This window comes from Panthera leo, chromosome D2, assembly GCF_018350215.1.
Source record: "Panthera leo isolate Ple1 chromosome D2, P.leo_Ple1_pat1.1, whole genome shotgun sequence".
NCBI classification, from domain to species: domain Eukaryota; kingdom Metazoa; phylum Chordata; class Mammalia; order Carnivora; family Felidae; genus Panthera; species Panthera leo.
Genome location: NC_056689.1, coordinates 71,375,873 through 71,390,722, shown reverse-complemented (window position 1 = coordinate 71,390,722; position 14,850 = coordinate 71,375,873). Strand labels below are relative to the sequence as shown.

The 14,850-nt window shown below is 39.0% G+C and overlaps 1 protein-coding gene across 1 annotated transcript in view; it reads right to left on the bottom strand.

Moving 5' to 3' along the window:
* ATRNL1 (attractin like 1) overlaps positions 1-13,241 on the bottom strand; it is a 777,769-nt gene extending 764,528 nt beyond the window's left edge. Inside the window, exon 1 of the mRNA XM_042908168.1 lies at positions 12,937-13,241. Within this exon, the coding sequence (XP_042764102.1) occupies positions 12,937-13,241 (305 nt within the window). The remainder of the gene's footprint in view (positions 1-12,936) is intronic.
* Between the last annotated feature and the right edge of the window lie 1,609 nt (positions 13,242-14,850).

Here is a 14,850-nt window from a genome sequence, read left to right as displayed (position 1 = left end):
CATGTGTACATTCAGATTCAAAAGCTTTGAAAACAGAACTGAGATTAGAACGACTGCCCTCAGAATGCATGACAAAGAATTAGCTATTAGAACCCTATGGCTTAATAAAATTAACAAGTAAATAGATCAATAAATCAACATTCCCCAGAACATAACAAGATCCATAACCTATACAGCATAATATTCACGATGCCAAGAATAAATCCAAAAATCACTGAGCATGCAAAGAACTAGGAAAATGTAAACAATTCTCAAGGGAAAAGATAATGGATGTCAATCCTGAGACGATCCAAACATTTGCATCATCAGACAGACATTAACTATTATAACTAGACTCCACAAGGCAAAAGTAAGGACACTAAAATAAAATCAAAAGAGAAAAATTCTCAACGGGGAAATATAAATCATAAAAAAGAACAAAATAGAAATGCTAAGACTGAAAAATACATGTTAAATTTTTAAAAGTGACTGGATGGGTTCAAAAGCAAAATGGAGATGAGAGAAGCAACAGTCAGTGAAGTTAATAATAGTTCAAAAGAAACAATACAATCCGAAAAAAGAGAAAAGTTTAAAAAAAAAATCAGAACCTCAACAAACTGTGGAGCTAAATCAAAAACCTAACATTAGTGTCACTGAGGTCCCAGAAAAAGAAACAAGATTACTGAAAAAATATGTTAAAAAAATAATTTTTTAAAATCCCATTTTGGTGAAACACATAAATATAAATTTAAGAAGCTGAACAAACCCTACCCACAGTAAATTTAAAGAAAGCTACATTGAGATACATCATAATCTGAACTACTTAAAACAAAAAATGTAGAAAAATCTTGAAAGCAGCTAGAGAAAAATGACATCATACATAAAACAAAAGCAATTAGAACCACTGCAGACTTCCCACCAGAAAACATGGAAGGCCAGAAAAGAATTGAGCAACGTATTTAAAGAGGGGCGCTTGGCTGGCTCAGTCAGTAGAGCGTGCAACTCTTAATCTCGGGGTGGTGAGTTTGAGCCCCATGTTAGCTGTAGACATTACTTAAAAATAAAAAATCTTTAAAATAAATAAAAAATAAAATGCTGAAAGGAAAGAACTGACCACCTAGAATTCTATACCTGCAAAAACATCCCTCACAAAAGAGGTCAATATAAAGGTATTATTTTAGGCCAAAAAAATTTTTAAGAAAATACATCAGCAACAGTCATGTTTGAAAAGAAATACAAACAAGACAAAAAAAAAAGAAAAAGAAAAAAGAAAAGAAAAGAAAAGAAAAGAAAGAAACTAAAAGTGGTTCATACTAAAGGAAAATGACCCTAAGAGGAAATTTCTATCTAGAGATAAGCAAAAAGCAAAAGAGCAAGCAGATATCCAAGAAAATATAAAGGACAACATTTCCCCTCAAGTTCTTTATAATATGTATATTGCTGAAAGCAAAATTTACAATTTTATCTAATGAGGTTTGCCATACAAGCACATTTGATGTATATGACAATTATAGCAAAGGTGAGTGGGGATGGATAAGTGGACAAACATGGTTCTAAAACTTAATTCTACCTGAAGTAAAATAATTCTAACTCTGGATAGATTACAAAAAGGTAGGTATGCATATTGTAGTCACTAGCATACTAGCATAACCACTGAAAAACAATACAAAGACATAAAAAGTGATTATTTGGATTGAAATATATATATATAATTTATATATATATAACATATATATTATATATATAGAACATATATATTATATATATTATATATATATATATATTATACATATATATAAAAAATAGAGTGGCTATTAATATCAAAGTAGACTTCAAAGCAGAAACAATTACCAAAGAGGCAGGAAATGATACTATGATGAATGGATCAGTTCACCAAAAAAACATAGCAGTTCTAATTGTATACGCACCCACCAAAAAAGCTTCAAAACAAAAACAAAACTAACAGAAGTGAAAGGAAACAGATCCATAATTACAGTTGGAGACTTCAACAGTCTTCTTTCAGTGACCAACAGAACCAGACAGAATATCTAGGAAGGATATACATGTCTAAACAATATCAACAACCAACTTGACCCAACTGACATTTCTATAACATTCCACTCAAGAGAATTATTTTCAACTGCACATATTAATATTCACCACAATACACCATATTTTTTCCAGACACAAGTCTTAACAAATTTATAAGGACTGATATCATACAAGGTATGTTCTTTGAACATAATGGAATTTAACTAGAAATAAATAACAGAAAAACTTTTGATAAATCCTCAAATATCTGAAAATTTAAAAAATTGCTCACATAAGCCAAAAAAGATGTCTAAAGGAAAACTGGAAAATATATTGAACTGAATAAAAACGAAAGCACTACATAACAATATGTGAGATGCAGCTAAAGCAGTGCTTAGAAGAACACATATAGCATTAAAATGCTTTTATTAGAAAGGGAAAAAACCTTTCAAATTAACAATCTAAGCTTTTCATCTTAGGAAATTAGAATAAGAAAAGCAAATTAAAACCAAAGGAAGCAGCATTCAATGAAACTTAAAACAACAAAAGAAAAAAATAGTGGAAATCAATGAAACCAAACATATTCTTTGAAAAGATCATTAATATCAATAATTATATAGACAGACTAAGCAAGAAAAAAGAAAATGTAAACTACCAGTATCAGAAATAGAAGAAATATTACTAAAGACTCCACAGACTCTAAAAGGATAATAAGGGAGTATTATACACAATTTTAAGCCCACAAATTTGAAAACTTAGATGAAATGGTCAATCTAAGACAACCTACTAAAACTCATTCAAAAAGAAATCAATGAAATGAATGTCCCTACATCTATTTTAAAATCTCAATTCAGGGGTGCCTGGGTGGCTCAGTCGGTTAAGCATCCGACTCTTGATTTCATCTCAGGTCATGATCTGACAGTTCACGAATTCAAGCCCGAAGACAGGCTCTGGACTGATAGTGCTGAACCTTCTTGGGATTCTCTCTCCCTCTCTGTCCCTCCCCCCTTCTCTCTCTCTCAAAAATCAATAAATAAACTTTTTAAAAAATTGAAATCATAGTTGCAAGCCTTTCCACAGAAAATCTCAGGTCCAGCTGGCATCACTGATGAATTTTACCAACATTTGAGAAAAAAGTAATACTAGTCCTACATAAATTCTTCCAGAAAACAGAAAAGGGGGCAATTTCTAATTCATTTTATAGGGCTACCATTATCATAAGAAAAGCCATTAAAGAAAATTACAAAGCAGTATCTTTTGAGAATACAGAAGCAAAAATCCTCAACAAAACAGCAAACCAAATACACCAATATACAAAAATTACAATATATTGTGACCAAGTGGGGTTTATCCCATAAATTATATTTATATAATTATAAAGGAAGAAGTAAAATGGTCTCCATGCACAGATAACCTAATTGTCTATGTAGAAAATTCCAAGGAATCTATATAAGAAAAGCTACTAAAACTAAGTGGGTTTAGCAACATTGCAGGATACAAAGTCAACATCATTCATCATCGGAGACACACAAATCAAAACCACAATGAGATACCACCTCACACCTGTCAGAACGGCTAAAATTAACAATTCAGGAAAAAACAGGTGTTGGCAAGGATGCAGAGAAAAAGGAGTCCTTTTGTACTGTTGGTGGGAATGCAAACTGGTGCAGCCACTCCGGAAAACAGTATGGAGATTTCTCAAAAAATTAAAAATAGAAATACACTAAGGAATAGCAATTGCACTACTAGATATTTACACAAAGGATAGAAAAATGCTAATTCAAAGGGGCACATGAACCCCAATGTTTATACCAGTGCTATCAACAATAGCCAAATTGGGACACCTGGGTGGCTCAGTCAGTTAAGCGTCCAACTTCGGCTCAGGTCATGATCTCAGTTCATGAGTTCAAGCCCGGCATCAGGCTCTCTGCTGTCAGTACTTTGCCCACTTCAGATCCTCTGTCTCCCTCTCTCTTTCTCTGCCTCTGCCTCTCATTCTCTCTCTCAAAAAATAAACATTTACAAAACAGCCAAATTATAGAAAATGCCCAATGTCCATCAATCGATGAATGAATAAAAAAGATATGGTATGTATGTATGTATGTATGCATATATGTGTGTGTACACATACACTATGGAATACTACTCGGCAATCAAAAAGAATGAAATCCTGCCATTTGCAACAACATGGATCAAACTAGAGTGTATTATGCTAAGTGAAATAAGTCAGGCAGAGAAAGACAACTATCATATGATTTCACTCATATGTGGAATTTAAGAAACACAGATGAACATAGGGGAAGAGAAGGAAAAATAAGATAAAAACAGAGAGGGAGGCAAACCATAAAGAGACCCTTAAATACAGAGAAACAAACTGAGGGTTGCTGGAGGGATGTTGAGTCGGGGGATGGCTAAATGGTTGATGGGCATTAAGGAGGGCACTTGTTGGGATAAACAATGGGTGTTAAATGTAAGTGATGAATCACTGGTTCCTACTACTGAAACCAATATTATACTGTATGTTAACTAACTTGAATTTAAATAAAATTTTAAAAACTCAATTGTATTCCCACATAATAAAAATGATCAAATGGAAACAAACTGAAAGAAATAACATCAATTACAATAGCATCAAAGAACACAAACTATTTGGGTATAAATCTAACAAAATACATGTAGGATCTATACCTAATAACTACAAAACAGTGATGCAAGAAATAAATGAACACCTAAATAAATGAAGAAATATATCATGTTGGTGGACTGGAGAAGCCAGTATTGTTTAGATGTCAGTTCTTCCCAAACTGATCCCAAGTCAACAAAATCCCACTCAGTAGGATTTTTTTTTTGAATTGACAAACTGATTCTAATATGTGGAAAAGCAAATAACTGAAAAAGCTAGATGAGTTTTCAAAAATAAAAAGTTATAGGAATCTCACTATCTAATTTCAAGAATTACTGTAAAGCAACAATAGTCAAAAAAAGAGAGAGACTCTCAAAAGGACACATACACATGGATCAAAGGAACAGAACATAGTCAAGAAACAGATACAGACATAGAGATACCCAATTGATTTTTAACAAAGGTACAAAGGCATCAATGAAAAAAGGATCATCTTTTCAACAGTCATCTCATAATGAAAAAGGGGTCAATTTATCAAAAGGAATTCTATGCACTTAATAACAGAGCTTCAAAATACATGAGGCAAAACAGGTAAGACTACAGGGGTAAAAAAGATAAATGCAAAATTATAACTGAAGATTTTAATACCACTCTCCCAATAACTGATAGAAATAGGCAGAAAATCAAAGGTTTCAGAAAACTTGAACAAAACTGTGAATCAACTCAATCTCCTGAAATGTATAGAACGTTCCACCCATCATACACATTCTTTTCACATGCACAAGGAATGTTTACCATGATGGACAATATTCTGGAAAATAAATCTTAACAAATGCTAGTTACACAGTCATATATATACATATATTACTTAAATTGAACTTGTAGTTATGTATGTTAAATCAAATGAAGGCAACATCAAATGAAAGCAATATAATTCATAATACCAACAAATAGAAAAATGATATGATCACCTCAATAGATGCAGAAAAAGTATTCAACACAATCCAATATCCATCCCAATAAAAACTCTCAGCAAACTAGGAACAGAAAAAAGCATCCTCAATGCAATAAAAGAGATTTACAAAAAATTCACAGATAACATCATATTAATGGTTACAGATTAAATATTGTCCCCCTAAATCAAGAATGACATACAGTTGACCCCTGCCATCACATGTATAGATCACTGCAATGGAGATTCTAGGCAGTGAAATAAGGCAAGAAAATAAAAGGCATCCAGATTGCAAACAAAGGAGTAAAGGTATCTTTATTTGCAAACAACATAATCATCTATTCAAAATATCATAAGGAATCTATAGACATCTACTACAACTAATGAGCTTAGTAAGAATGAAAGACACAAGATTAACTTTAGAAAAACCAGTTGTGGGGCGCCTGGGTGGCTCAGTCGGTTAAACGGCCGACTTCGGCTCAGGTCATGATCTCACGGTCCGTGGGTTCGAGCCCCGCGTCAGGCTCTGTGCTGAAAGCTCAGAGCCTGGAGCCTGTTTCAGATTCTGTGTCTCCCTCTCTCTGACCCTCCCCCATTCATGCTCTGTCTCTCTCTGTCTCAAAAATAAATGTTAAAAAAAAAAAATTTTTTTTAAAAACCAGTTGTATTTCCATATAATAGCAACAATCAGAAATTAAAAGTAAAAATATTATAGTTCATAACAGCATCCAAAAATGTGAAATATTTACGGAAAAACTGACAAGTGTTGTAAGAACTGTTCAGTAAAAATTTTTTAAATTTTGCTGAGAGATTAAAGAAGACCTAAATAAAAGGAGAGATATACCATGTTCATGAGTCAGAAAAAATATTAATAAGAGGTCAATTGTCCCCCCAAACTGGTCTATAACTTCAACACAATCCCAAGTAAAATCTCTGCAGACTTTTTTGGAGAAATTGGCAAGATGATTCTGAAATTCATAAGGAAATTGAAAGAACCTGGAATAGCCAAAATAATTGAAAAAAGGACAAAATTGAAGGACTTAATATTTGCTGAGTTCAAGACTTATAAAGCTACAATAACCAAGATATCATTGTCTTGACATACAAACAGACAAAGAGATCAATGGAACAGAGTAGAATCCACAAATAAACACACAAATATATGAACAACTGGTTTTGGCCAAGATATAAAGCTACTTATCAGAGAAAGGATAGTCTTCTTAAAATGGTCCCGGAACAACTGAATTTCTATATGTAAAAAAAGAAAGAAAGAAAGAATTGAGATCCCCACCTCTCACCATATGCAGAAATTAACTCAAACTATAAATGTAAAGTCTAAAACTACAAAACTTCTAGAAAAAAATTCAAGACGAATTATAAGCTAGGCAAAGGTCTCGTAGATATAACACCAAAAATGTAACGCCTAAAAGAAAGAAATGAATTTATCAAATTTAAAGCTTGTGTTCTTTGGAGCACCTGGGTGGCTCAGTCAGTTAAGCATCTGACTTTGGCTGAGGTCATGATCTCATGGCTCGTGGGTTTGAGCCCCTCATCAGGCTCCGCACTAACAGCTCAGAGCCTGGAGCCTGCTTCAGATTGTGTCTCTCCTCCCCCACTTGTGTTTTCTCTCTTTTTCTCTCTCCCTCTCCCTCTCTCCCCCCTCAAAAATAAGTAAGTTAACATTTTTTTAAAAAATGGTTAACACTTTTGTTCTTTGAAAACAAATTCTCTGTTCAGAGAATAAAAAGACAACCCCCAGCCAAGAAAAAAAACATTTGCAAATGATATATCTGATATGGAATATCCAGAATGTGAAAAAAACTCATAAAAATCAGTAACAAAAATGTTTTTAAATGTGCAAGTTTTGAACAGATACCTGTCCAAAGAAGATATACAGATGGCAAGTAAGCACATGACAAGATGCTCAACACCATTAGTCATTAGAAAAATGCAAATTAAACCACAATGACATATCACTACATACAAATTAGAACTGCCAAAATTTAAAAGACTGACCACACCAAGTGTTGGTGAGAATGTGAATTAAATAGAAGATTCCTACACTGCTGGTGGGAATGTAAATAATAGAACCACTCTGGAAAACAGTTTGTCAGTTTGTTGAAAAGGTAAACATGTATCTGCTATGTGAACCGGTCATTCCATTCTTCAGTGTTTACCCAAGACCAATGAAAGCATATGTCCGTATAAAGACTTCTGCATAAAAGATTATACCAACTTTATACAGAATAGCCAAAAACTAGAAACAACCTACACGCCCTTCTGTGGGTGAAAAACAAATTGTGGTATATCCATACATCGGAATACTACTCAGCAATTAAAAGGAATAAACTTCTGATACACCATTAATGAATCTCAAAATAAATAAGCTGTGTGAATGAAGCCAGACAAAAAGGAATAATACACAATGTATAATTTCACTTATATAAAATTCTAAAAAATCCATCAAGTCTATAGTGACAGAAAGCAGCTCAGTAATTGCCTAGGGATAGGGAGAAGCAGCAGGAAGGAGAGAGAAGGATTACGAAGGGGCACATGGAACTTTTGGGTGTGATAGATATTTTTATGATTATGATTATGGTGATAGTTTCAGAGACAAAACTTTTTAAATTTTATAATTTATTGCATGTCAACTATACCTCAATAAAGGTCTTAAAATAATGGAAAAACTTATAATTCCAATTAAATAAGGAAAAAGACTGCTGTAAGAGTGTATAATAAGGGGGCACAGTTTGACAAGTCAGAAAAGCCTCCTTCAGGTACTAATGTAAGCTAAGATTTGAAAGATGTCTAGTAATCAGCCAACCAAAGACCAGACAGGAAAGAGAATAAAGACAAGTACAGAAAGAAAGAAAAAAAAAAACAAAAAACAAAAAACAGGAGCAGAGTCAAATCTGCAGACAGGTGGTCTTGAAAACCATGCTACTACAAATAACTTACTTTATCAATTTAGGATCTTAGAAATATTCTATTTAGACTGTTTTAAATTTATACTGTGTAACTGTATGTTTTAATAATATAAAGAACCCATGTATATAAATTACATATTATAATCTTAGTTTAAAATAAAGAAGACTGTTGGGGCGCCTGGGTGGCTCAGTCGGTTAAGCGGCCGACTTCGGCCCAGGTCATGATCTCGCGGTCCATGAGTTCGAGCCCCGCGTCGGGCTCTGTGCTGACAGCTCAGAGCCTGGAGCCTGTTTCAGATTCTGTGTCTCCCTCTCTCTGACCCTCCCCTGTTCATGCTTTGTCTCTCTCTGTCTCAAAAATAAATAAACGTTAAAAAAAATAAATAAAATAAAATAAAATAAAATAAAATAAAATAAAATAAAGACTGTTACCAGAAAGGAAGGGGGGTTGGGCTGGGAATTAAGGAGTACACTTACTGCAATGTGCACTGGGTGTTGTATGAAGTATTGAATCACTATATTGTATACCTGAAACTATTATTACACTGTATGGTAACTAACTGCAACTTAAATAAAAACTTAAAAAAAACTTATGGGTGAAAGCATTAAAAAATTAAAGGAAGGAAGGAAAGGAAAGAAGGAGGGAGAAAGAGGTCAGAGAGTATTGGGTGCACCTTCAGCGTTACTGACAGTTTCTCTACTATTAATAAAAAAGATTCCAAATATGTGTTTAAAAGTAGTTAAGAAAACATATTTACATAATTAACCCTGCCCCTTTCTGTTCATAACAGCAAAGAAATTCTTAACAGTATATCTTCATTTTGCTGTCACCAGAAATAGAATACTTCTATTATATTTTCTTTTTTTTATTATATTTCTTTTTTTCTATATATATATTTTTTTAAACTCTTAGGTTAGTCAAATGTGGATACTGGGTGGCTCAGTCAGTTAAGCATCCAAATCTTGATTTCGACTCAGGTAATGATCTCACAATTCGTGAGATGGAGCCCCATGTCGGGCTCTGCACTGACAGCACAGAGCCTGCTTGGGATTCTTTCTCTCTCTCTCTCTCTCTCTCTCTCTCTCTCTCTGTCCCTTCCCCTCGCTCACTCTGTCTCCCTCCCTTTCTCAAAATAAATAAAAATTTTCTATAAATATGTACACATTAAACATATAAGATGTAATAGATTTTAGAAAAATACCCAATAAATGTGTTTTAATAAATTTACATTTAGAAATTGTTCTTAATATAATGAAATATTTTCCAATCTCAGAGCATGAATTTAGGTTTTATATAGAAATTAGAAGTCATAGGCCCCTAAGTCACATTAACAAGAAAATGTCCAGGTCTGATCACAAAATATAAATTTATATAAATATAAATCTCAGCTATTCTACAGAAATAATTCCAAAGAACTGGTTTCTAAAAGAGAATGCCATTCATTTTGGTAAAGTTTGCAGCAAATTGTTTTCTGAACTAATGTTCTACTAAGCTACTCAAGTAACTATTACTCAAATTAGCATATATCATATCCTTATGTTTCAAATTGGCACTGTCCTGATTCTCAGTCCTAAACATTTCAGCCTAGCTTTAGTCAAAGATCAGTATTCATTTCATTATACCTATGTGAGAAATCGCTTGTAATTCTGTTTTATTCTATTCAAATGGAAACAGATAAAAGACTACAATCAATGCTTAAAGAACTAAAGTAGCACTTTTGATACATTTGCTTCTGTACTCCACCCCCTCCCCCAACATTAATCTTTCATTCTAAAGAACCATTTGAGGAATACTCTCATTCTCAGTAAAATCCCTACAGTAGGAAAAAAAAAAAAAAAAACACCTAAGTTATCATGAAATCAGCCAATTAATTTTGACACCTGCTTACCAAGATTGATCATTTTTGATATGTTTTCTAGGTTGCTATCCTTCAGTTTAGTAAAAGATTTTCAAGATAATTAACGAAGTGAGAATTTCCAGTTAAAGTCTTTCCCACTACATTATTACTTCAAATGCTGAATAAAATAAGCCACCAAACTTCAAACAAACCTTTCTTAGCTTAGCATATACTCCACCAGGAAGAATTCCCGTCTTCTAAATTGATTCTTCCCTTTAACATTAACTACCACGTTTTACCCCTAAGAGTATACATAAAACACAGAGTAGTGCCAGTTGTATTTATCTAATTAATAGCTTGTATTCCACAGAGAAATGAAAAAGTACTTACCACTACAGTACAATGAATCATATAACGACTTCCAAAGAATTTATTTATATTCAATGATTAGTTCAGGGTTTGTTAATTAACTGTATTAAAGAAACTATTCCTTACTCACTAACATATGATGTTTGTGAACATCATCTCCCCATGTTATTTAAGCTGGTTTAACTTGATCTGTGACCTTGCCTACTAACTGGGACATCTGCTAGCAAGGTTACAGGCTACAGACCTAGCCGATTAACAAGTTCCACTACTATAAAATGTATATAGAAGCTTCTCAGCACTACAGCAATCTTTGTCCTCTTTAGGTAAATGGAGCAAATCCACCCACACAAAGGCCAAAATCCCTAAATCACATATGAATCAAGCAATCTTCCTATCTATTAATAGAAAGATGTAAAAAATTGATGCAGCTTTTTTCATTTTTGGCTGCCAGTTTATATGTTCAAGATTCTTGGTAGATATAAAGGCTGGCTGAAATTGTCATAGCCCAAGTTTAAAAACACTTAAGTTAAAAAAAAAAAAAAACAACATTATGAACAAGCACAATTCAATAAGACATCTTTCCTTATCTTGAAACACTTTTTAAAACTTTTAATTAGCACCTCTTCCCAATTAAAAAAGTACCAAACAAAACTATACATTATACTAATTTGTGAAAGTAAGAAGTGAGAAAACATTTCAACCTATTGCCACAAATGAATGTCATAAAGCTTCATTTTGAGATTTCACTTCCAAAAGCCTGCTGTAAATTTAAATAATAGGATCTACCTAAAATTAAAGTGTCCTTTAAAAAAAAATAGTTTCACAAGAGCTTGAAGGAATACTGTTTTAACTAGCAACAGTTAAAAAAAAAAAAAAAAAGGAAAATATGCTATATTTAAAACTCCCAGGACATTTTCCTAATAAAATAAAATAAAACAAAACTCCCAGGGCATTTTCCTATAACACATTAATAAGGTGGACAATATTCCTAGCTCTGCCTTAGAGACGGAGACATTTCACTTAGATTTTGCGATCATCCTGACAATAAGTATCAGTAATCTACACAGTGTTATTTCAGAGCCACAAAACAGCCAGCAAACTTCACAGTAACCATCTAAGTCTAAGAAGTTGCCTTACTTAATGCCTGTTACCTGCAGATTGTCAGGTGGCTACCCTAATGGCCTCAAGTATCTTGCTACTCCCCCGCACTCACCCATTTCTTTCCCTATCAGGCAGGAACGTAAAATTTATCCACCAATAGGGGGAATGTGTCTTTACTATTGTAACGCAAACTCCTTAGGGCCTTGAGCTTCAGGAAAAAAGACGACGATGCTCTCACAGGACAGCTGACAGTGAAACAAACAGTTGGAAAAAATCCATTACCTTCCCTATATTAAGGAGTCCAGATATTTCCCATTTTATGTAACCCAAAGTCACTCTTGTATTCTCAATTAAAACTGTCCTAGCAAATTCAACATAATATATTGGCTATAAGTGAACATTCTAGAGTTAAACTAGCTGATTCGGAATCATAATTCGGCCCTTACTACTGTGCAATCCTGGGCAAATTACTTAAACCCGTTGCCTCCAGTTATCTCTGTGAATCCGGCATAATAATTCTAGCAACTCACAGAGTTGTTGTGAGGAACAAACGAGATAATCCACGTCAGGCGCTTAACAGTGTTTGGCACAGAGTAACCCCATCATAAACTCTTTATTACTAAATAAACTAAAATGTTATCAACGGTTACCTCTAGAGAGAGCAGTAGGATGGGAGTAGAGGGACGTACTGGTAGACCATAACTTTTAACCTTTACATTTCTGCATTGATTGTTTTGCATCGTTCAAGTATTTCAGGAGTTACTTGCACATTTTTCCATTAAAAACTAGTGACCTAACAAAACGGTGTTTGGCACCATAACTGAGTACGGAAATGCTGATGAGCAGGGGACCAGAAGTCGCTGCGGACATCTGGACCACGGAGACAGCTTCGAGTGCCCAGAGGTCGGGGCTCCGCGCGGAGCCCAGCGCCCCGAGGGCTCCAGGGCTGCAGAGGGAGGTGAGGACCCCGCTCGCGGCGCGCGGCGCGCGCCGCGGGTGGCGCCCAGCCGGGGGACCCGAGGCCGCCTGAGAACACGGGGAGGGGGGCGAAGGATGGGAGGGGGCGCGACCGGTGCGGGGCAGGGCTGAGATGCGGAGTCCGGCGAAGGCACTTACTTGAACCTGCCCTGGCAGTGCTGGCACTGGTCCCCCACCCAGCCCGGGTCGCAGAGGCAGGTGGAGTTGACACAGCGGCCCGAGAAGCAGGAGCCGGTCCTCTCGCACGGCTTGGACTGGGACACCTGCGCGTAGAGGGCCAGGTAGAGGAAGCCATAGCACAGCAGCCAGCTGTTCCCGTCCAGCAGCCAGGAGGAGGCGCCACCACCGCCGCCGCCGCCGCCGCCGCCCGCCGGCCGAGCCCTCCACAGCCCCGGGGCCGCCGGCTGCGGGGGGCCAATGCGGGCCCGGCCCCCCGGCTCCATCTTCCCCGGGGCCCCTGCCCGGCGGGGCTGCGCTCGCGGGCGCGGACAGCGATGCTCCAGGAGGGGAAATCCGGCCGGAGAAAACCGCGCCGCCGCCGCCGCCGCCGCCGCTTCTCCTCCTCCCCCTCACCGGCGCCTGCCCCAGTCCCGCTCCCCGGTCAGGAGGGACAGATGCCAGTCGCTGTCGCCTCCGTTCGGCTCCCTCCAGTCGCACTGGAGCATCGCCTCTCGGTCTCCTGACCTTGTCCTCGGCGAGCCAAGCCCACTGCCGCCGCGCCCCGGGCCGGGCCGGAGGCGGAGAGCGGGCGGCGCGGGCGGCGAGGAGCGCTCCGGAGGGGACCTGCGGGAGGGGGAGGGGACCCCGCGCGCGGCCCCGCCTCGCCCGCGGCTCGCGCCAACTGCCTCGGCTCCAGCCCCGCGCGCCCGGTAGGGCGGGGGCCCGCGGGAGCCCCGAGGTGGGCGCGCCCAACGCGGGAGGGGGATCCGGGCAGCGGGGCTCAGCGCCGCACCGCCGGGCCGGCGGCCGGCGGCCCCCCAGCAGCCATCTTCTCCCCCCGTGCCGTCAGCCGGCCACCGGGGCTGCGGCTGGAGCCCGCGGTGCGTTGGACCGCCCGCCCCCGCTCGCGCGTGCCCACGCTCCCCCCCCCCCCCCACGGACCCAGAGCTGTGGTCTCGCCCCGCCCTGACAGGGACCGGGGACTCCCCCGCGCGCGCCCACCCGGCGCGGCCCGCGAGCCGCGGGGAGACTGGCCCCCCAGGTGCGGCCCGCGTGCCCTTCCCCTCCGTGCGCTGGGGGAGCCGGGTCGGGGGGGGGGGACCCGGCCCCACTCGCGCCACACGCGCCCTGAGCCCCAGGAACGAAAAAGCAGCTCGGCCGGCTTCGCAGCTTCAGCAAAAAGAAGCCCTTCCCGTCGGCCGGCTACAGCTGCAAAAGTGCAGCGCTCTTCCCCCCGCGTTTCCCCTTCCTCCGCCCATCCTCCTGCCTATTTCTTCTTTTTTTCTTAGAAAAACTCCCAACAACACACAAAGAGCTGAGCATGTGCAGCAGGCAGAAGGCTTAAAGGCACCGCAGTCCCACGCGCTGTGGGGTCCGCAGGAACTGGGAGGGGCGGGGGCTAGGGGTCGGCGAGGGTCGCGGAGCCGCTGCCGCGGAGGGACTTCTCAGAGGGGGAGCCATTTCTTCCACGGACACGGTGACTCCCCCGCCCCCAACAAAGAGCGGCGAGGCTCTGAGCCCTGGGCGCGCCACCCCTGCCCCGTGCTGCCTCGGAACCCCAGGTATCTCCTTTTCTGCTTGTCAGTGTTTCCTCCTCCATCTGGGACAATACTGTGCCTTGAAAAATATTGCAATATCGGGGCTTCCCCCCCCCCCCCCCCTTCAGAAGGGAAGAGATGATGCCCAGAAAAGAGCCGTTTTCCTCTCTCAGCGACCGTCTTTCCTCGTTTAGGTGACTTTCCAAGATTTGATAGCGTATGCTGAAATTTTTGCTTTGTACTTTCGTGCCTTCTCTAAACAGCCTATTTCAAACCCTTGAGAAAGGAAGCCGAACCCAAAATTGCAGCCATGTATACTCGAGTTACAAGCAATGAAACGAGATCCCCACCAACG